This window comes from Haliotis rufescens, unplaced genomic scaffold (genome assembly GCF_023055435.1).
Source record: "Haliotis rufescens isolate VD_foot unplaced genomic scaffold, xgHalRufe1.0.p SCAF_3, whole genome shotgun sequence".
Lineage (NCBI taxonomy): Eukaryota > Metazoa > Mollusca > Gastropoda > Lepetellida > Haliotidae > Haliotis > Haliotis rufescens.
The window spans coordinates 44,661,879-44,686,612 of record NW_025964001.1 but is presented as its reverse complement, the minus strand read 5'-3'; the positions used below and the strand labels follow the sequence as shown (position 1 = coordinate 44,686,612).

At 38.4% G+C, this 24,734-nt stretch overlaps 1 protein-coding gene across 1 annotated transcript in view; it reads left to right on the top strand.

Annotated features, from left to right (window-relative positions):
• LOC124124245 (kynurenine 3-monooxygenase-like) overlaps window positions 1–24,734 on the top strand; it is a 54,418-nt gene that overhangs the window by 1,935 nt on the left and 27,749 nt on the right. The window contains exons 2-5 of the mRNA XM_046487376.2: window positions 3,750–3,819; window positions 4,484–4,671; window positions 15,971–16,019; window positions 24,183–24,270. Coding sequence (XP_046343332.2) covers window positions 3,750–3,819; window positions 4,484–4,671; window positions 15,971–16,019; window positions 24,183–24,270 — 395 coding nt within the window. The remainder of the gene's footprint in view (window positions 1–3,749; window positions 3,820–4,483; window positions 4,672–15,970; window positions 16,020–24,182; window positions 24,271–24,734) is intronic.

Sequence of the window (24,734 nt, the reverse complement as noted above, 5' to 3'; positions counted from 1 at the left end):
CAATAGTACATTCATTTGTGCAGATTTAGAAACATTGTGGATAGTTAATTACTTGTTTCATATTTGTTAATATGTTTGTTTTCAGTATTTTATTATTTTAGTGAATATATTTGAGTAGCAATGCTGACAGCAACATTTTTTAAGTGGCTGTCTCTCTTGACATTTTAGACTGTGGCACTATTTTTAATCATTGGGAACACACCAGGGACGAGAGATATGCCAGATTGCACTTGTTTGTTGACCTGGTTAGAGAAATTCATGGATCAGGGATGTCAGTGTTGTGAAAGTATCCTTTATGTTTACAAACTTGTGTCTGTTCATGTCAATTAATTGCTTGTATTTCATTGTTTAGTCTCTGGTTAAGTAAATATTTTTATGTATGCACATATTCATACATACATACATGAGAAAATTCTTATATTTCGGAATTGTCATATATCACAGCAAATATTAACTCAAAGAATGCGACATATTTGATCAAGTAAAAATTCCCAGTTCATTATTAACATGATCTTAATTCCTGTATGACGTCGCTGTCAGCCTTTCAGTTCATTCAATATTTCATCTCAAGAGCAGACTTGAATCAATGATGGTCAAAGAATGATATTAATTATAAAATAATGAGATGTCAGGCATTTATGTACATAAAAAGAGGTGAAGTAACACAATTTGGATGTTAGCTTTCTAAAACAAATCTGCTTCATTCCTCTACCATTATTGATTTGGAAATTTTGATCTTTGTAAAAGATCTCCACAGAAGGCGAATGTGTTTGTTTTTGTGTGTTTAATGTTTAAAGCCGCACTCAGCAATATTCCAGCCATATGATGGCGGTCTGTAAATAATTGAGTCTGGACCAGACTATCCAGTGATTGACATGAGCATCGATCCATCGATACAATGACATGCATCGACCAAGTTAGCAAGCCTGACCACCCAATCCTGTTAGTTGCCTCTTAGGACAAGCATGGGTTGCGACAAGCATAGTCGCCTTTTATGGCAAGCATGGGTTGCTGAAGACCTATTCTACCCTAGATCTTCACAGGTCCAGATGACACATATATGCCCTCCTCGACAGTAAACCTTTTGGGGTGTAGATGCCACTGCGCTCAGAAACAACAAAATGTTTTAAATTCATAACTCCTCGATTTTCTTTGTTTGTGAGATACGAATTTAGATACACTTGTCTGAATGCATTTCTGACTCGTACAAACAATTCGTAATGCAGATTGCTTGGAAGATAATGTACCTGATGCAACCTCCTCTGGGTAGTCTGCAGACCTTCATCCAGAGATCGAGGACTGCCTCCGTGGTCTAGTGGTAGAGCGGCCGCCAGGAGAGCGGAAGGTCCGGGGTTCGATCCCTGGCCGCGTCATACCAAAAGACGTTAAAAGATGGTACTTGTTGTTACCCTGTCTGGCGCTCATTAAGGGGCTAAAACAAGGACTGGTTGGCTCAGTCAGTATACTGTGTCTGAGTGGGATATTCATGTTAAACTATGGCATGGTATCTCAGTGAGCTAGCACTATCAATCAGCATCAGTCCGGACTAGTACAAGCAGCCACACAAACACATACACGTACATGCACGTCGCTATATATATCTTGGACGCGACGTTAAACCAAATTTCACCTCACCTCATCAAGAGATCGAGGTATCATATCATGGTGCTAAACTGAACTAATCATGTTACAGAACCAGTGAACAGATCTTGCCACAGTCTCAACTGGTAAATGACATAAATATAGCGACAAAACCCTTTCCATATCCAATAGAAATCTCTGCATAAAGCTGAGTTGATTGTACGATTCCAGCTATATCATAAGCATGTGTTAGTAAGGATACAAGGTGTTCATGAAAAGGGGCGTATCCTGTCCTACCTGTGGCACACGTCACACACACATGCAAAGGCAAGTCAATTGTTAACCAGAAAAAAACATGGGAGCATATGGTACAAGTCAAAATAGGGAATGGCATCTGACATCATTTTTGTCACTGATGCGTCAATCAAATTTGGAAATGTCCTCCACATGTCTACCATAAAACTTTTTGAAAGCTTTACTGAGGCCTTGAATGTTGTTACTTGATCAAATAACTTCTGAGCAAGAGTCGTATGATGCTCTTTGAAATCTTGGTAGAAAGAACATGCTTGACGGCATCTCAAAAGTTGTGAAATGTAAACACCAAAGGTTGGAGCTGCTGGAATATTGCTCGACATAAAGGGAAAGTTGACTATTGGAAAGTTGAAGTCATCTCTTTTGTCACTCTGAATCATTATTCCTAGATCTAAATATGAAACAGATGAGGTGGTGTCATTGGTCTCCTTTATTTCTAGTTCTGATGGGTAAATCAGTGGAAGGGAATTGGCTATTTGATTGTTATCGAACAATATTAGATCATCGAATATACCTGAAGCTTACATTAAACTTCTTGGCCAAATTACCTTGTTTTAACTTCATGTGCTTAACGAAACAGATCAGCAAGAAGGGGAGCACAAATGGTGCCCAGGGGAATGCCTACTTCTTGCCTAAATGTCTTACCCCCAAACTTTTCGTAGATGTAATCAATGAGGAAGTCCAGCATTTCACATATTGTTTTCTCTGTAAACTTCAGATGGCATTTGCTTTTATTCTTCACAAATTGTCCTGAACCTCTGAATATAGATACGTAACTGTCTGTGTTCACCATGTTTTGTAACTAAAGCCCCATGGATCAAGGAATGAAGTTTTTCCTTTAGTTTGTCATGTGGGATCGTAGTGTACAAAGTAGAATGTAAACTGGAAATGATACTCAAACATGGCATGATAGTAAAATCTATCAGTGCAGGACACCAAATGCCTGATAACCATGTTATGATCGATGCTCTCTTTCCAGCATGCCCAAGGAACCTGTCGGAAACATTTTTTGTCGTAACATCAAACAAGCAAACAGACAGACATTATGTTCTTCAAGATCTGCTTCAGTTAGACTAAAGTCCAAAATATGTTTTCTGACGTACTCACTGTGCATCTTCCCGAGGCAAGGTACTCACGTGATTTGATGCACTTTGTAAAGTAAGACCCGTCTTATTACACTATAGATCTTGATTATCTATCAGATCATCTTCAATGGGTGCCACCATTTTATTTGAAACAAATGCAAGTGATATCAGAGTTGGAATCTGATTGGTCATAACTCATATTAGCCACTGGTGGTGCTACGAGGGAGCCAAGGAATTCCAGCCTAGTGGCCAAGGGTGGAAACTGGGCTTTTACAGTCAGTTGACTCCCTTGCCTCAGGAAGATGTCAGTGTGAGGCATATGATAAAACTCTGACAGAACTTAGTAACCAAAAGAATTCCAAAGTTTTACATCGTATCAGCAATATTGTATCCTTATAGTGATATACAATAATAATAAACACATTTAGAATATATTAATAGATAAAAGTCCTTAAAAAACTTGACATTTATCTTTAGTCCCTTTTTTTATATACATGGGCGGCTTGTGATCATGGTGATGTGCGTCTTATGTCAGATATGCCAGGATCTTTGTGTCCAATACTACTACTTTGTCGTAGCTGAGTTAAACAGGGCCAGGATCAGTATTTCACATTGTACATGACCTAGATGAGTCTGTCCCCAATTGTGTTCATGCTACCAACCACTGGTTTGTCTGGGTGATATGAATGCAATTACTTACTTGTCACCATGATATCGCTGCAAACTTGCAGTTATGATTAATATTTCATAAATATTTTCTTAACGTTACAGGTTGGTTCCCTCAATGCATGCTTCATGGCCAAGAGAGGTTTTCATGTTGACTTATATGAAAAGAGGCCAGGTAGGTTTGCTTCCATTGTTCTGTGAATTATATGTTGGTGTTGTACATGTATAGTGCAAGCACAGATGCAGCTCTTTTGGAAACCTTTCGTAATTTGGCTATTCTTGAAGAGTAGTCTTGTCATTTTGTTGAAAACAAAGCATCAAATTATGTATTTGTTCTTTTACATTTTATGCTTATTATTCTTGATCACAGGTGGTTGTAAAAAACTCTGAAAGTGAAAAGGTTTAGCGTTCTTCTGCAGCTGCTTCTGGATCATTATTTACTGACCAAAGAGTGTTTGTTCATGTTAATACTACATAGTTTGTAATGTTTACCGTTGCGGCATAACCTGCCAGATAATTCTGCCTGTGCTGGGCGGTCAAAAATAATATACACTGCATCAAGTTTAACATCTGAAAATCATGAAATTAATTATCAAAACATCGCAGCAGCATGAAATTTCTCTGTCAGAAGCAGCTGCCTGACCCGATATTTTTGTAATCAGAACTATGAGTCGAAATTTAATTTTTAAAAAATAAAAAAATAAAAAGAATCTTATGTGCCATACAATTTCTTTTTTTCCAACTGTCTGAGGCATTATTATGAAATCCCAGCTATGAGCTGCAGATTTTTGTGTACATCATGGAGATTTTCCCTGAGTGCTGATACACGTTTTCCTTAGATATCCGCACACAGGAAATAGTGAGGGGGAGAAGCATCAACCTTGCCCTGTCCCACCGTGGTCGACAGGCATTGAAGCATGTAGGGCTTGAAGATGAAGTCGTGAAGAATGGTATTCCTATGTATGCCCGGATGATACATGACATGGATGGAAGCACAAGACCCATTCCCTATGGCAGGAGTGATCAGGTATGTGGTTACTGCAACTGGACCTGTATTCCAATCATGTCCTATGTGTGCCCTATTGATGGGAGGTTGAAAGGCCAGGACTCATGGCTGGCCATTGCATTCTGTGATGATTAACTGCTGGAGGTAGTGAGGTATGATATGAGCAAGTGGGCATGAGAGTTTTTGTCTTCAAAGACAAAATATGGACCAGCATGGCATGCAAACAGCACAACTATTGGTGCCAATATGTTGTCTCGATGGTACTGTCCAGTGATCCTTCAAGTTCAATGCATTCTGGCAGTCATAGTGATCCTTCCCATCTGTCATGTTGCCTTACATGGATGTTCACATGGCATTCGTTAGGATGCCTCCAGACACATCCACACCTATACGGAAACTCCAGAGTGAATCTAGACTCAGTTCATCCAGTTTCTACACTCTCAACTCAATTGGCATCTGCCTAGAATGTTTTGCTTTGTTAACGGTGGCACAACACAGGGTTGACCATCTTCCCGAGGCAAGGGAGTTAACTGACTATAAAAGTCCAGTTTCCACCCTTGCCGAACTAGGCTGAAATTCTGGAGTCACATTTTCGCAGTGCTAATGAGTCTATACATAGTCCAATCAAAATCTTGGTTCTTAAACAACATTGATTTCAACATGCAGATTTCGGTCAACTGAAGGATTTGCAAGGGATATGTTCCACCAACTGCGTGTTGACAGATATTTTGCAAATCTTTTCATGTTTTAATCAATGTGCTCAAGTGATCTCATGCAAATCTCAGGGTAAGGCCTACATTACAATATAGATCTTGATTATCGATGAGATGGTCTTGACTGGGCACCGCCATTTTGTTTGAAGCAATTGCAGAGATATTAGAGGTGGAATCTGGGACATAACTCGTAATAACCCCTTGTGGCGCTATGATTGAGCCTTGAAATTCCAGGTAGTTCGGCGAGGGTAGAAACTTTCCTTCCATGCCTCGGGAAGATGGGGGTTGACGAGCATGGAGATGATTTCTAATTGTCTGGTCTGTAACTTGAACTCTGGTGGCCTGGCGCAAGTCAACAGTATGTGATTGACTGTTTGGTCTTGATTTCTTAAAGCCTGGTTTCTGATTAATTCATCCTGCACTTGGCCTCGGGCACACTGTGCTTGGCTGATCATTAACATTTTGTGTCAACAGAAACAAGTTCCACAGTCTGCAAGTCAACAGTAATCTGTATGGTGTAGCAGGGTGTGGAGTCGTCCCACAAATGACATCCTTACCTTGTCAGCTTGCTGACGGGGTTAACCTCTTTGGTCATGTGGACAAGGCGTCCGACCTCGGATCAGAAGGTCTGTGGTTCGAATCCCACCACGGGACTCGGAAATTTTATTGCCTCTACATTTGCCAACTAGGTGGTCTGAGCACGTTCATATTAAATTTGAGCAAAATAAGCCTCAGTACCCTACTATGCGGCCCGGGATGTGCCTTCTGTTGACGGGGGAGTATGTAGCAGAGCGTGACTTATTACCTGCATTGAATATGTGTGATGTATTTGTGTTAATTTCTATAATTGATTAAGATTTGTCTTTAAACTTAATCTATTTGTAGGTCTTGAACTTCATAACCGTTATGTCAAAATTACTCTCTCGCCTCAACGCGATTGGTTTACATCATCAGTTCTACCAGTCTGAAGCATGCCCATAGCCCTTTGGCATTCATCACATCGTAGACGACACATTCCCACTCAGACAAATACTGCATTAAAAGCTAGAGTAGAGAGTATACAGTGTGTTACTGTGTAGAATTTTCTATCTAATTTAGATATTACACACAAAGACAATCAATTCATGATCAATTTGTTGAATTCCAACAGTGAAAATGTTATCAAATCTTTAGGAATGTATTTAAAACATCTACTTAGACTGAGGTGAATATATACTCACAAGCAAAAGAAACGCAAGTCGAGTATGCAGTATACATGTTATTTATTTTCAACAGTAAAAACAAGAAATACTAATAGGGCAAGATTGACAAAAATTAACTGAAGACAGTTTAATGGATTAAAAGGCAGATGATATAATTGTTTTTTTCACATGTTAAGGGCTTACACAGTTTCGGGTCAATACCCAAAAGAACAGTCAATACCTGGTGTGACCATCATTAGCATTGATCACTGCCACACATCTCCTGTACATTGAGTGGATCAGATGATTTGTGAAGGCCCTAGGGATCCTCCTGCACACATCCAGAGCAGCTGTGCGAAGTTCATTGGCAGTTGTAGGGACTGGGCGCACATTGTGCAGACGCCTTTGAACCTCATCCCACAAGTGTTCGATGGGGTTCAGATCAGTGCTGAGGGCTGGCCACGGTAGATCACGGATGTTGTGTTGTTGCAGAAAGACCATGGTAGCTCTGGCAACATGGGGACGAGCGTTGTCCTGCTGGAAAATGTGTTGTTGATGTTGTGCAAAAAATACCGCTGAGCAGTGACGCCGTGTCCCCGACTTTGACCAACATTCAGAAAGCACATGGGTCCAAGTCTCGCATTAAGTCCAATCCCTGCTCATATCATGACGCTAGGTCCACCCAATGGATCCCTTTCCACAACGTTTCTGTCAGCGAAACGATCACCTCGACGCCGCCAAATTCTGACTCTTCTGAATGCATGGGAGACAGAAAAGCGACATTCATCAGAGAAGATGACACGCCTCCACTCACGATGTCGCCAATTGTGATGACCCTGTGCCCATTGATGTCGTGCTTGTCAATGCCGTGGTTGGAGAACAGGACGATGTGCTGGTGGGCGACATCTGAGGTTGTTGGAACAGAGTCGTCGGATCACAGTGTCCCGGCTAATGTGTCGATTATGTGTTCCTATGGTCTGTCAAGCAGTTTCACTTGCAGTTAGGAACGGATCACTTAAAAAAAAAATCCATCTATACAAGCTTGTATATGCTTTGGAATGATTATATTTCCAAAGCATATACAAGATTGGAATGATGATATATACAAAAATATACAAGTTTGTATATACGACATATACAAAAATATACAAATTTGTATATATGGTATATCCAAATTTGTTTTCTTTGTATATATTGGTAAAGGGAGATTATTGTTATGTATTTGTGTATAATTATTATATATATGCAAATTGAAGTGTTTTAAGTTGAGCACTGTGTTTCTTTGTATATGTTGGTAAAGGAGGATAATTGCTATGTATTGTTCTATAATTGTTTTGTATGTGCAAAATAGTATCAGCAAGTTACAAAAAACTGATATCGTGGCGTGTAACATTACTGGAATGTTTAATTAGCACTCCACACTGTTAGCGGGAGTACATACTCTCCTTGCAATGATATTGACGGGTAAGCGATTGAGGCGTCTGGTACTTTTCCTTGCGCGGTGCTTGGTATGTGAGTAGACTTTATGGTCAAATGCACAGAGAGGATAAGCTGTCGGGGGTGATTGCATTGGCGGTGACTTCTGTTTTGAAAGTGTTGAAATCAATTTGTGCTGAGCTTGGATTCGTTTGTACGGGGAGGCCGCGATGTGATTTGTAACATGCTCTTGTGCACATGGCAGATTAGCCAACAGAGCGGATTGCACAGAGGATGAAAACTATTTTATTATTAATTTAAAGTGTTGAATTTGGTTTGTTCTTAGGTGTTGGTTTAATTGTAGGGTATACATTGTTATAATGTCAAATCTAGGCGGAACGCAGAAAAGCGCATTTTTTAAAACGACAGTCTTTGGAAAAATCCTCTTCAAAATATAATCAAAGATATTTTTTTAAAATACTCCGAAAATATTGTGTTGCCGGACAACCCTGGCAGATTGTCCTGTTTCCTATCAGAGTTTTCAGCATCAAACATGCCTTTATCATTATTCATCACACAACTATGAATGTTTATTCAGCGTCCGAAAACCCATAACACGGGGATATATGTTGTATTAATGTCTTATGTTTTACAAAAGATAATAAGTACAAAGGTATGCTTTTCTCAATATGCTTCAACATGGGAAAAGGGACATTGCACGTTTGTGGCAGTATTGCTCCCAGGTGGCAGCGTCGTCCACTACTGCCTACATCCACTAATGACTACGGTCTACAATAAACAAAGTCATGCACCAGTGATTTTCAGTGACACCTGCTATCAGTGCATCATTTCTGCATCATTGCATTAGTTCTTATAGTATACACCAGCAGATATTTGATGATTTCAAAGAAATTTCAAAGAGTTCATTCCTAGCATGGGTATGTTGTTTTCATTATGTAGGCATTATTCCATACTGCTTTATTTTTTTGTAGGCAATAGTAACTGTAGGCAAAAGTGGACGTAGGCATTAGTGGCTGGAACCCGGGTGACCGGGTGCGCAGAAACTATTCCCGATTTTTTTAAAGTACTGATTTAACACCGAAATTTTACATCCGCCATCTTTGCATTTTTTACTTTTGCCACTGTTACATTTGTTGGTATGAATATTGTCCAAACGGCACAAAATTGCTTAAAATGCAATCAAATGTTCAAAACATTTCTTGGGGCTCAGCCTAATATCGTTAGCAAAGTCAACAAACTACGACCATAAATGTAATGTACAACAGGCGCAAGAAAGTTTTAAAAAATTCCTACAAATACAAATGATAAGAAGTCGAATATGAATATCAGATTAAATTGATATGTTCTTTACTTATGTAAACAAATGATAAAAAAATAATTAACAGTGAGATACTCTGGCTATTGTGCAAAGCATCCAGTCCCAATGAAAGTGAACAGCATGCCGATGTTATACAAAGCAATCATATAACATATCGCAACTGATAGTTCTAAACAATTAGGCAATCAACATAATGACGGTATCAGTGGGCACATCGTGATATTTGAAGATAAAAAATGATAACACAGCAGTCTGGGAAGTAATACACAGCATCTTGACAATGAACAAAAAGAAGAAGAAGAATAGTTTATTAAAGTGTCACTATTTAAACAACCAGCCATTTTGGCTTTCGAGACAAAATACGCATCACACCCCCATAGAAGTACCATGAATACACACATCCGCAAATTCAGTCACTAACCCACCCACATATATTACGTTACACACACCACACCACACCACACCACACCACACCACACCACGGGATTCCATACTCGGTATTGACCCATGACATATCCTTCTTCATGTCAGGGAATGGGTTTTTGGATTGTGGTCAACGGACACGTGTTGCCTTAGGGAAAGCTGCTGTACTGTCCAGCTTCTTCATGTCTGCGAGCCTCTTTGCCATCTGCAGTTCCGTCGACTCGCAGTTCTTTGGTCGTACTGTAAAAAATCTTTATGCCGTCTTCGTCATAGTTACTTTCCTCGGAGGGCATCAACTTAGCTATCTTTAATGCGTCCTCGTACCTCTGTTTCTTCTGGACGGGAAGGTTGCGATGGCGTATCCCGAGGACTCGGTTACGACTCTTCTGAAGAAAAACAACAACTTTATTTACAATTGCATTTCAAATTTATAATGCATATGCATGTATATCCATGTATATGCTCATGAGCAATGGAGGAAAATATGTGAAAATCAAATTCAAATTGTTCCGATAACCCTTAAGCAACGTGTCAGTATTATAGCTTGATGTATTAGAACAACACTATTTGTGAATGCCAGGTGCTACCGGTAGTGTTGGGTAATGCTTACCCTTTTTGAAGATTCACTCTTTGTAATTCGACATCAAACGGATTACATCACACTCTGAGTAAACAATCTCATTTAACCCTTAATTAGTTAATTAATCTAGTTAACCTGCAGTATATTGTATCACTTAGTATTGCCTTAACGAGGAGTAATCCCTTGTCAGTTAATTGTTGGTGAGTGATCAATTAATGTCTGGAGAAAGGGATTTGCCTTACTCACATTTAATTAACATTTCACACTGCAACAGAAGAGATTATCGATCATTATGCCTTTATAAGAAAGTGAGAAAGATAAAGATTGAATGATACAAAACGGGCCGTGCCTGCATTATATAGCCTGCAAGAATCGTCACTGTAAACTAATCGAGGATTAATTTCAATTTTACAGAATATTCAACTGCTAAGTATATGATAAAGTGTTGAAGTAGCATTAGATATGTTTGAGATTACAGTTTTCAATTAACTGAAAATGTACCTTGCTGTCTTTGAGAGAGTCAGTGTCTGTAGAGCTGGCTTTGTCTAATTGGTATTCAGTCCCTGGGACACGAATATTGTGTACTAGCATTGTTTTGTGAGCAGCCGGATGCGTAAATAATATGTAATATATTTCCGTATTATATTTTATAGTACTTGTTGTTTTAATATTGTTAACAACAGAGAGAACGAAGATTTTTTTTGAAAAACCACAACAGCATGCATATGTTCTAGCAAAAGGAAACTTGGTAAATATTCATTTTGCTTAATTTCTACTTTGGAAAACTTATTTAGAGATCTGAAAGCTTGACGCTGTATAATTTGGGACGTGCATGGTTGGATGCAAACCAAATGTTTAATTCTCGCAAATTAAGACACCAGCGGCGGTATAGGAGCATATATCTAATGTCATTCAATACAGAATAATACATCAAGATGGCAGTTTCAATGTTAAAATTAAGTATATCTAAAGATATGGAAATAATAACTGTTTTTAATCTTTGATCTTTTGGGAAAATAATAGTGGAACTGGTTGAGTGACTGACGTATTCTACATTAAAAGTGACAGATACGTGATTTACATCATTAAATTTTAAAGTGATACAATTATAAGTGAGGGTTGTGATTTATTTAGGAACGAAGTCAGTATTTGGGGATTTAACTTGCGCTTTCCGACATTATGCGTATTTCGCACACGATTAAGAAAATAATGTAATTCATTTATTTATACAAAGTACAAATGCATCAATCCAAAATCACCCGATTTGTTGAATGTTATTTTGTGAATACACAAATTGCATAACACATTCCCTGAGGACAAACCCAAATGGCCCGTCCCTTTGTGACGGGTGTTAATTAGAGAATGTATTGCCACCACATTATGTCCCGACACTTTTATGACATGTAATGAACCTAGTCAGTCCCTGGGTCTGTAACAACAACATTGGCATAAAGTAGCATAAATGTTACGTAATTCGTATTAAAAAATTGACTGAAAAAATATAACATGAATATAATTGCCCTTTTGGGGATAATATAATATTGGGAAAATATACTTAAAAGTACATGATTAAAGAATTTCAGAATCAACTGTTTCTTGTATTTATGACCGACTTCACACAAACTGAATAATTAAACATATGTTTATATAGCTATAATTACATGCATGACACCTACATTATCATGAAATAATAATGTTGTCATGTTTGTTAATTTGTACATTTCGTTGTTATTGGTATCCTGAGGATGTTGTAATTATACACGTGTTCTGATCTTATTTGACGTAGAATACATGAAAAACGATTGGTCAACAGTTTGGTGCGGTCGATGGAAAGGTGTTCAATTACTAAGAAAAGCTATTTAACTGTTTAATACTTAATACATGTCTTAAAATATGAATTAATTCTTAAGTTATAACATTAGTGCAAATTCACCCGAACGTAGGATGTACATGGACCGATTTCAAAATAGCTAAATTGACAAATTGTTTCCCATAAACCACTGAATATAAACTCACTTATCCTTTAGAATAGAAAGGCGAATCGTTTCTTAATATATTGTCTTTTAAGCCGATGGAAGTTTAAATCACTACAACCGAGTCCGAGGCGATAAAGGATTATGTGACAAAATCTGGTATCATGGCTTAACTGTATATAAGTAACATTGTCCAAGTTTAATAATCCTCTATATCAGATGACTATTCCAATTATTAATGGGATCAGGTTGGAATAACTTGGCAAAGCATTCTGTTCTACAACATATAGCCTGTATATTGGTTCGATTTCTATAAATGTAATTACTAACAGCAAAGATGTTTTTCATCTTGTAAAAAGGTGTAATGGCTGTGTTAGTTTCTCTATAAATTTTCTCGTGGCCTGTACCCCTTATCGCCCCACAAATAGTCCGTATAGTCCGTATTGAGTGAGTGAGTTAAAATTTAACGTCTCATTGGCATTATTTCAGCGTCCGGAATGAATCTTAGTGTAAACATTCTAGGATTAATTCTTGTTCTTGGTACAATTATCCAAAATATGGGCATTATATGCTTGTTCATAACTTCTAACGATTTATGTGAAAGGAGTTATTTAACTGAGTGAGTGAGTATGGTTCACGGCGGTGGACACCAGAAAGGTATCTAAGACTTCTAAGGCAATTAATCATAGGGATTTCCTTTTTAACTCGTCAATATCAGAATCTGACTGAAATATTATTCCCAAAGTCATAAATATTACTTCCTTTCATTTTAAGATTAGGTTTTGCACTTGGGAAGACTTTTATTTAATGTGAAATAGAAAGTTTCTGTTTTCTCTGGATTCAATTTTTACTTACTTTCATCCATTTGGTAATTTTCTCCAAATCAGCATTAATATTTTACGCAGTAGTATTTGGAATTGTCCATTTGGGGAATTGTGGACCCCACCGCAAACACAGTAAACAGAAATTCCAAAGTAAATAATATGTACAATAGTTTGTTGACTGGAACATGCAAGACTCCATAATTTTAGTTATAATGTAAAAGTCATAGTAATATTAAATCTTATTTAAAACAAATCATTAATGTATTTGACATGGGAGACGAAGCGACACACATTGTATTTTATAATAATGCACAATTTTGAATGCTTTAAACCTGTTGCATTAAACAAATGCTGGATTTGATGTTGTCATATAGTGAATCAATATGTGTCTAGTCTTCCAAATATTCTATTGCGAACACATATAGTGTCAGCGCTCATGATCGCCATATCTATGAATGAATGAAAATATCATCATTAATAAAATCACCTGAGCTCACTGTGTGTTCTGAAGACAAATCGCTGTTAGGCATCCTGCACGGCTTTGTTCACGTTCACCCTCAAATGTACCATAGAAATCTGCGACTGTGCGTGTTCAATTTTCGAATGCATTTTTGCGACAGGCGTTCGTTTATTTATTAAAATTCCACTAATTCATTAATCACATTGAGTTGCTCGCCTCTTCTCCAGTTGCTCACACTCTCAACTGATGTAGCTGCCTTGATTAACTGGAGTCTGGATGTACCTAATTACAAACTCTGTTCTAATTATGCTAATCGTGGAAGTGCATTATACTGGATGACAAACTTAGTAATCCTTTCTAATGATCCTTGTTTACAAGGAACGCATGCCAATTGACTAAACAAACATCCTTAAGTAGAAGTATCACAATGGACGGTGTGTACAACTGTTTGTCAAACAATATCAACCAATATTTTATATTTAGAATCACCATTACATGAAATCACAGAAACATATATATGAAATTTTACTTTGAAAACTCCAGAACTAATGTCGTGAACGTAATATAATAGGAATTTATTCCAACAAAGTGTTTCCTATATATGTTTCCTTGTACAATTTTAAATTCATGGATTTTTTATCTATTATTTTGCAAGGATCGTGACAATCGCTAAAAGGCTACTCTCTCGCTATTTCGTTTAGTGGTTATTCTAGTTTAGACAGCGCCAGCCTCTCGTTATACAAACAGTGCTTTTCTAACCCCGATTTATTTAAGACAGCATCAGTCAATCGCTATACAAACAGTGTTTTTTCTAACCCCGACCTAGTTAAGACAGCGGCAGCCTTTCGTTATACAAACAGTACTTTTCTAACCCCAATTAAGTTTATACAGCGGCAGCCTTTCGTTATACAAACAGTGCTTTTCTAACCCCGACCTAGTTAAAACAGCGGCAGCCTTTCGTTATACAAACAGTGCTTTTCTAACCCCGACCTAGTTAAAATAGCGGCAGCCTTTCGTTATACAAACAGTGCTTTTCTAACCCCCACATAGTTAAAACAGCGGCAGCCTTTCGTTATACAAACAGTGCTTTTTCAAACCGCGATCTAATTAAGACAGCGGTATTATTTACATTATCTGTTACTAAAATCTGCACAAATGTTCTATTTCTTATGTAAAATGCTGTCAACATAAAGAAATACAAGTTATTTCATAACACTCCAAATATGGTTGCCATAATGAAAATAGTATTAACGTATTATTGTCACATGCAAAAATACTGTTCAGTAACATTAGTAATATTTTCAAACCCCAAGAATATCTCTTACGGGCTAAAAAAATTCAATGAAGCAGTGGTAAAATCTATCCATATATACAAAATTGTATAGTTTTGGATATACCAACTATACAAAATTTTATATTTTGGAAATACCAAATATACAAAATTGTATATTTTGTATATATTGGAATTTTCCCTTGTGGATGTCGCTGGTGTTGACGGGTAATCTGCCTATCTTGTCAAGGTGTGGTGACCCTAGGATGAACGCTCCGAGGAAGGTCATGTGTGGTCTGTGTTGCATTGTATCGATGCAGGAGACGGTAAATTGTGGTTATGTTAACGTTGAAATGACGGGCAACATCTTGGACAGACTCCAAACCTCCGATAGCCTGGTTTCTCTGAATTTGAGTTAGGCCTGGCATTGTTGACCAAGGTGTGGTAGGTCGAAGAATTGGCCACAGTTTTATACCCACCCACTACAGTTCGTGACAGTTTGTGCATTTTCGATTTCGCGAGAAATGGGTGCTTGATACCCACATATTCATTGAAATGGTGCGTTTTGGCGATTCGTTTTTTATGTTGCGTTTTTACTCGGGGCTTCCAAAATGCAACCAAAAATATTGATAACACCATCAGGCTTCACTACATGCTAAAACTCGTATCAAGTTATGGTTCCGTGTTTGTTACCTATTTGCTTAAAACCACTTGCGTTTCTTTTGCGTGTGAGTATATATGTGAAGTTCACGTTGATTTTCATGTATTTGTAAAAACTGAACTGTACTTTGGCGTTACATACTGAATTAGACCCTTTGCATGGGCATTCATAACTCAACCAGAACTTATTTTCATGAAATTAAGTGTAAAAGGTTTTTTTAAATGTTAAGGTAAATAGTGAATATGGCAATACGATCATAACCATATTGAAACAGTAATCTATGTCCATTCATCGGTCATTTTTGTAAAAATGTCAAATTTGGTATTTGTTTAGTTTGTTATTGTATCCAATACATATGCTTGAATATTTGAATATCAACACTGACGACAAATGTAGGTCAGGTCCACTACAGTTCATTATCTCACTCCAAATGTGCCACAATAATAAATGCCCCAATTGTCAACTGGTTTTCTATTGCAGTATATCATGTCAGTTGACAGGAGGCGTCTGAATGAATTACTCTTATCAGGTAAGGTATGAACAATCCTATTCTACAAACTGTAATTGTAACATATTTACAAGTTGCTTGCTCTGTTACTGTGAGATAAAGGCTGTTAAGGTGTGCTTGGTTTGTAAATGTGTCCATAATGTGGTGCAACTGAGTTAGTCATGTGAATGTGTTACCACAATGTTGTCAGTTTTGGCCCATTTTGACCACTGTGTATGTCTCCATTAGGATTTTAGCTAACCTGACTAAAAGTCAAGCGAGCTTATGTTGCGAAGTGTGGTCTGCTGTCCTTCGACTTTAACTTTTGCATTTTTGCCATCTCCTCTCACGGAGCTGAAACTTTGTATATGAATGATCCCATCTATGGTGTCTCTAAACATTGCTAACAGAATTCCGATCAGATTGTCTGGTCAAAGCCAGGCTATTGAGTTGAGACTGCTTGACTGATGAAGCTGAATTTGGGCATTCCTTCTTATGATGACACCTTATTATTTTCTCAAATATTCAAAACATCATATTGTACTAAAAGTTTTAACATCTTCTTCTAAAGAACCACAGGGCATATAAGCAAAGTGGTGCAATATTGACACAGGGTCAGCTCAGATGATTTTCATTAGATTCGTTCGGACCAATTTCGTAGCAGAATCTGAATCCTGAATCAGAAAGTTTGGATCTAAGTCAGCGTTTTTCAATATTGGCAGCAAGTCTTTACAGACCTATATCATGTTTCACTTTAATCTCATCTCATTACGCAAAACAAAAAAGTCCTGAAAGGTCGCTCTGACATGAACCGTAATGGGATGTCCTCAGATCTTTGTTTGTGGTAGCGGGAACTAAGATCTGATTATAATGAGATTATTTCACTTAGATTAGATAGATAATATATTTCAATCCTCATTTTATATTATGACTTGTATCTCCTGTCTACTCTTAAGTGAATTCAAATGGGGTGAATGTTTGTTTTTTAATTGTTGAGTAATTGTGCAATAACATTACAGTGAGGAATTAACTAATGTTATGTATAAATATTATCTAAACTAAGCGACAATGAGACTCAAGCTATATTTATTTGCTAAAGTCATATGAATAAAAACATATGATTAATCACACTACATCAAATATTGTGAAATAAGCAAGCATCTGTACTTCATTAATACCAATAACTGGAACAATGATCTGATATATCAGGGCTGATGTAGCTCTATAAAACATGCACCAGTGCAAGAAATTATTGAAAAGTGCACCAAGTGCATGTAAACACAATTGTATGTCTTACTAACTCTTACTATTTCACACAAAGACAATCTTTGAAAACACTTAATACATCATTAATCACTATGTTATGTGCAACTTGTCAGGATTTTGTGAGCTTGAGGTCATTAGATTGTGGGTACTTTAAGGATATTTACACATGTTCCTATTACGTTTTACAGCAGTTTGATCATCATTAATCGTGAAACGGTCATCAGAGATCTGAGATTGTATTTATATATATTGCGTCAGTCATGGCATCACGCAGGACGGAAACTTTGACTATTTCTATTGAATTTACCAAATCATGGTAATATGTATCTTTTTTTTATTTCCCTAATTCTTGTTACGATATTCTTCCCATGCATATTCTTAAAATATTATGCCATTGTATGCAACGACCATATGAATGAATCTCTCAAAAATAGGTAAGAAAGCTATATAGTGTAAAATCAGAATTTTATTTTTCACACCTATTTTTTTTCGCAAGTTCATTTAGATAGTTAAAAGGCCTATTGGTGACAAATGTATGACGAATTCAGTGATATATGTATTGCAGGTGAGTTTGAAATATATGTGGTGTAAAAGGTGTCTCATTACCGGCATACGTGAACAGGATTTTGAAAACAATGTCCAATGTGGCGGAAAGTCAACTTCGGCGTTCGTGTTTTCCCAAAACATTCTTATCGATTCTAGGGTTATCAGTGATGTTTCAAAATAATTATTGGTGATTTGATAAAAAAAATCCAGATACCCGTGATCAGTACTCTGATCACAAATATGCTAGGCCTATGTTTGAAACACAATTCTTTGAGCAAATATCCGATGTTTTGATCTCAAAACATGCACTAAGTAAATGCCAGAATGGTGATTTTGTATTGTGTCAAAAATGGCAAGATTTATGAAGTTCCAAATTTTCAGAGGACATTTTCAGTAATTTTGCTTTGCTGAAAATGACAGGGGATGATATCACAGAACAGGGAATTTCCCAGAGAATTGAAAACTTGCGGTGTATTTGTGTGCGTGATGTGTTTTGAATTTTATTCAACTTCAATGTGAGGCTTGTAGAGAAAGGGCATATGTCTCTCTGGCATCCATGGGTTAATTGGAATATGTAAATAAGTGTTTTAATGAAACATTGTGTAAAAAAGGAATGTTAACATAGTGTCCAATATTGCTGATTCTCATGATTGTGGTATGCAGGGGATTGTGACAGCAGAGAAATGAGAGAACTTGGGGAATATCCATGAAAAGTAGTTCCAGTCCAAAATCATGTAAATGTCAAAAGGTAAAGTTTATACTTTGTAAATGTCACTTTTTGAAGTTTGTTGAAACAAGAATGGTCATGTGAGAAGCAAATAAAAAATCACATCACCGGAAATCTCCTTAAATTCAAAATACACATTTATTATCATTTATTAACTCGATAAATAGGACAGTTTTTTTTAGAAAGATTGAGCTATGTAAGTAATTCTAGAAAATTAAGCTAGGTATAACAAAAGGATTGTAGTAGTACTACGGGACTGCGATTCCAGTGAGGTTTACCGCCTTCGCCATTACGATTTCGTCCAATTGATGATATAATGGTCTGGACTCTTCTTCTTTATGTAATAAAGACACAAAACTTCTAGTTTTAAGAGTGGCAAGTGGAATCTTGCATATGTATGCCATAGCTACTTTAATATCTTTTTTGTTTGTTTTACTTACTTCTGATTGGTTACTACCTCATTAAACCTCATATATTAAATACATGGTCATGTATTCTTTTTCAAAGGTACCCTAAACAATATCATATTTAGTTGTTATGTCTATGTGAATATACTTTTTTGAACAAACCCACTTCTGGTTAAATGAGAGCATCCTTCTCAGCTTGTTCTTCTCCATCTAATCCCTACTCCTGGACTATTCCAACATAAACCAATCCACAAAGTGTACATTCAATGCCATATATGCAAAGATTAACTTCTCCATCAGTCCTTTTAACCCCTCCTCCCAAAACCTTAGACAAAAACCTAAACCTAAACAACTACCCCCAACTTCTCAACCAACCTTCACACACACAGTAACCATAGCAGACATACACATCCTGGCCCACCACCAACCCCAATACACAAACACAGCCTGCCCTCCTCCCTAAACCAGCCCTCCTCCCAACTACAGCCCCTACTCAAACCAACACACAGGTCCAAACCCACTTTAAATTCACCCTCCCCATACCACTGGCACCCAACTATCCCCCATCACAACCCTCCCCCATCACAACCCTCAATCCCAATATCACGCACAACCACTACAACTCTCATACAACCTTGCCGCCACCCACACTATTTTAGCAAAAAACGGAAAAGCATTACTTGTAAACAAAAACTGCCACTCACAGACTAAGAATAAACTCAAATCACATTATGTAAAATAAAATCATCTCAAAATTAGCCCCATCACCATGTCATTTATGCCTACCTTCTTGATCCATCTCATAACAATGGTGATAATACAGTGGAACTGCAATGGACTCATCACCCTTAACAAAAATGAACCTCTCATCACAGCACTTCAAGGGACCCGCTTATCTCCAAAAAGTGTCTATAATTTATAATACCAGGCTATAATTTCACAGGAAAATAGACCCTGCCGAACTAACAACCAAAGCCCCCTCCTCACTTACCCGTTGTATCCTCTTCTGCCAGAGCCAATGATCAGGATCTCAACAAGGACAATCCTAATTGGGTCAATCACTTTCGTACTATGTTGTCTTTTCAACAACATCAATTCGACCTTCTTCATAATCATCTCCGGGCAGCCTTGGCTGAGATCACCACCACCAGGCACCATGGTTATCTCACCATAACGGATTGGGATTCTGAGTTCAAGAGGCAACTCCTTTGTCAGCCTTGGAGTGCACTCTGCTCTTCAATGGCGCCGTCTCTGAAACCAACACACGTATGTCCAGCTTTGCCTTGTTGAATCGGTGCAAAACGCCCTGGAGCATGTCTCCAATCAATCCAAATTAAAACAGGCAATTATCAGCCCAGACGCGCCTCTTTTAAGATTCCCACCAACGCTTCTTCCTTTTTGTGACAATGGTCAAGACGGTTCTAAGCCAAAGGCAATTATCACCTTCGCTAGTGGAGGCAGGTGCTTACGTCCTGACAATTCTGTCACCAACATCCTTCATCAGGGGTGACTGCTTGTTGTAAGAGGCGACAAATGGGATCGGGTGTTCAGGCTTGCTGACTTAGTTAATACTTATCATCGTATCCCAATTGCATGGATCAATGCTCATGATGCCAATCACTGGATTTTCTGGTACAGACTTCATTATTTACAGACCGCAGTCATATAGCTGGAATATTGCTGCGTTTGGCGTTAAACAACAAACACAACCAACAAACCTTCATCAGTGGTACTGGTTCTCTCTCATGGCAGACCCACCGTGAACCTCGTGCCCTTTGCCTGACACCCACCCCTCTCGGGCTCAGCTCTTGCTCAAGACCATTCAGCTTCTGGTGCTCAAGTGGGTGGTTGAGATTGTTCCTAATACAGTGGCCATCCAGGCTTCTACTCCCCAGTGTTCCTGGTGCCCAAGAATGATTCTTCTGAATACTGTATGATCCACAATCTCGCCGTATTCAACAAGCGTTACCTGGTACAACCTGCATATTTTCGTCTGACCATGTTGAGACTGCTCAGGACCAGAATCAATGCCAACGACTCACTGATATTCATGTGCCAATCCTCCCCAGTTGCCGGCAGTTCCTCAGGTTTTTTTTCCAGGTTATCCAATACCAGTTGCTGAACCTCCCATTTGGCATTTCCATGGCCCCGTGGTTATTTACCCAGATTACCAAGCCAAATGCCACATACCTGCACTTGAGGAACATTCATTTCAAGGCTTACATCAATGATTGTCTACTGAATCATCAGGACCTCCTTCACAATGTTATCACTCGTAGTGTACTTGCTCAACTGGGGAGGATCATCAACGAGCTCAAGTCAGAACTTACTCATAGGTGGCCTGTTTCACATGGACCAGGATCTCCTCCTAGTACCAAATGACAGGTGGCACAATCTCCTTCCTACCCTACCAGGTTTGTACACTTCGTCAATGGCAGGTATTAATGGGTCTGACGTCCAGAGGCCAACTCCAACCTCGCCTGCTACAGCAGTTTCTGGCTCCATTTATTCGTGGGCAGAACCCTCTTGCCTCCATAACGCTCCCGATTGACCCCAGCCTGTATCTTCATTGAAGTACAGTGGAATCGAATGTCTGCGACGGTGTCTCCTTGACTGCGCTCAAGCCCACACTCCACCTGTTCATCGACACCTCATGACAGGGTTAAGGGGGCTCATCTGGAGGACAAGACTGCCTCTGGTCTCTGGTAAAACGATCAGCACTGGTGGCACATCAACAATCTGGAACTTGAAGCAATCATCCTGGACGTGTCTCACTGGCAGATCCATCTTAAGCGCACAGTGCATGCCATATCCACAGGCAACATCACGATTGTCTGGTGTCCTAGCAACTAGGGGACTCCCCACTTTTCATTCCTACTGTCTCAGACTTTTCCAAGGTTCATCATCCAGCACATCCCTGGTTGTCACAACATCCTGGCAGACACACTCTCCAGACCGGACGAAGTAGCTCCTATAGAGTGGATGCTCAACCCAGATTCCTTCACCCTTGTGTGTCAGCAGTTCAGCCTGCAACTCATCAACCCATTCACCACCAACCAAAATTAGCCCGGGGGGGCACATCTACTGGTACATCCCCTACCATCAGTTGCCATAACCAGCTCCAGACAAGTTCACTTTCACTTCAAGGGTAGTACCATAACAATGAACTTATCTGGTTGCCCTTAAATTGGTGTTGGCTGTTCCTATGGATCTCAGAATAACCAAGATTCCGAAACTTCAGTCATTATTGCGGTTGTTGCATCTTTGAGGATTAATATAAGGTGCCAAGTTTCATCCACCAGCCTGAGATTTGAACGTGGTATTGTAGTCGCTCCGTATCACTTCCTTTGAACCACTCCACTCATCTTCTTCCTTCAATCTGCCAAAAAGAAGGCATTTTTCTTGGTTATAGCTACAGCAGCTCTAGTCAGCAAGTTGCACACCCTTCATGTCTCACAAGTATGGTACAAGCGCAGAGCGCACGGTGCTGTCATTCTTGGCTTGTGCTGAGATTTCATTGCTAAGAATCAACTCCCAGCACAGCTGTACAGATCCTTCCCACGTTCTTCCATTATCGTCGATCCAAGACACTATGTGGATCTCGGAAACAATTGTTCATTCTGGTTCTGCCTGCATCCCAGATGGAAGTTAGTCGTAACACTAACTCATTGAGGCTGTACTTCATTATCTTGCAGACTTACGACCTCGCTGGTATGGACCTGCCTAGAGCCAACAACCCTCATGAGATTCGAGCTGTCGCTTGACCATGGCTCTCCACAGCAATTGTTCCATTGAATCCATAATGGAGGGTTGGTTTGGGTGCTCGGCTACTGACTTTGCTGTTTTATCCCTGTCATTATCTCTGAGATGTGGCATGGGTAGAAATTACCCCAGACTAGATGGTTTGATGTTTCCGTTTATTCCAGTAGTAAAAGCTTGCAGGATAAGTATCCAATGTATAGCATATTTAGATTTTATTCATTTTCATTATTTTCAAGTGTTTCCATGAAATTTCGAAATTGACTGATGCTCAAACATTTACCTTGCGAACACACAACATATGAATCCTACAATAAAACAAAATTTGAATAGTAATTCTCCCTTTTGTAACGTTCATGTGGTATTCTAACTAAATAAAGTTGACATGTGAAACCCACCTGAAATGTCTAAATGCAAGAGATTAAGATTTGTAAAGAAAAAAAAGAAGAGTTTTATTAATTTTTTAGTAGGAAATGTTTTTACGTATTTGTTTTAATGTTTTATTCTGTTTATGGCAGAGTTTTGGAATTTTACCACAGAATTTTGATGATTTTACCTCATAATTCACCTGGGACTGATATAAGCTTTCTGGCTGCCATGAATAGCAAGGTGGTGGCATTTGTTTTACCAGCTTCCTTAGGTTTTTGTCATGTGTCAAGATTGTGTCAAGATTATGTCAAGTATCACAGTCAAATCATTAATCTCCATGCATGTTTTTGAAGGTCAGTGAGCTGAACTGCAAGTGGCTGTGTCTGGTACTGACTGTTTGTTTCAAGAAAAAAGTGTTATGTCCATGGCTTCTTTTTGGAAATTACCTGACATTTTGTCACTGATGGACCAACCCTGCTTATGTACATGTAGAATAAACACTGTACATGCAGTAGGTTAACAATAAAATATATCAACTTATACCAAAGCTAAGGTGCAGTGGGATAACAAGCAAATATCTCAACTTGTACCATACACAAAGTAGGATAACAAGCAAATATGTCCACTTGAACTACACATGCAGTAGGATAACAAGCAAATATCTCACTTTATGCATATATGCAGGAGGATGACAATAAAATAACTCGGCTTATACCATACCTGTAGTGGAATGACAAACACATATCTCATGTATGCCATATATACAGTAGGATTAGAAGCGACTGTCACCACTTATTCAATACCCATACATTAGGATCAGACCCGTGAAGATCTGGGTGGGTGCAGACTTGGTTGATGCAGACTTGGTTGATGCATGTCATCGATCCCAATTGCGTGGATTGATCCTCATGATGTCAATCACAAGATTGTCTGGTCCAGACTCGATTATTTACAGACCGCGGTCATATAGTTGGAATATTGCTGAGTGTGGCATTAAACAATTAACAAACAAAATATTAGGATAAAACTTCTGTGTTAAAAGTGGTTCCACTTTTTTGAAATAATAGTACATGTTATCCATATAATAGTATCCCAGCCAGGTGGTTTAGTGTACGAGTCTTCATGTTCCAGCTGCAGATGAAAGAGAGAATGTCAGTCTCCACTTTGAACACAAACTTGTCAGCTGTGACTTTCAAACTGGGGAAATCATCTTTGAAAAGTAAGTAAATTATTTAGAAGTGATATACAATGTGTCAAGAACACTTTATATACTTTAATCGATCCTGTTGTCCTATATTCGTTAGAGTAAAACTGCTATGTGTGAAGGTGTGAAGTTATGTACGTCCCTTAGCTGACAATTGTAATCGCATTTGAATGGTTTTCTTCAGAGGGAATAGTTTTAAAAATCCCAAAAGTCATCAAAGATAAGATAGTTTTGAAAGCTGTTGACACATGCCTGGAGGTAGCTTTTTTTTTTAATGGTATTACATGAAGCCTTCTGGGATCACTGTATCTGCATAATTTAAGAAGTGAGCAAATCTTCACAAACTTGTTGTGTTATCAGCTGTGGCCGTGAAAAATCTGATTTCGACTTTATTGTACAGCCTTATTACAACAACGTACATATTGGTAAAGGTAAAATGTGTCAAGAGTGTTGTCTTCTACTGATAGAGAGAAAGTCAT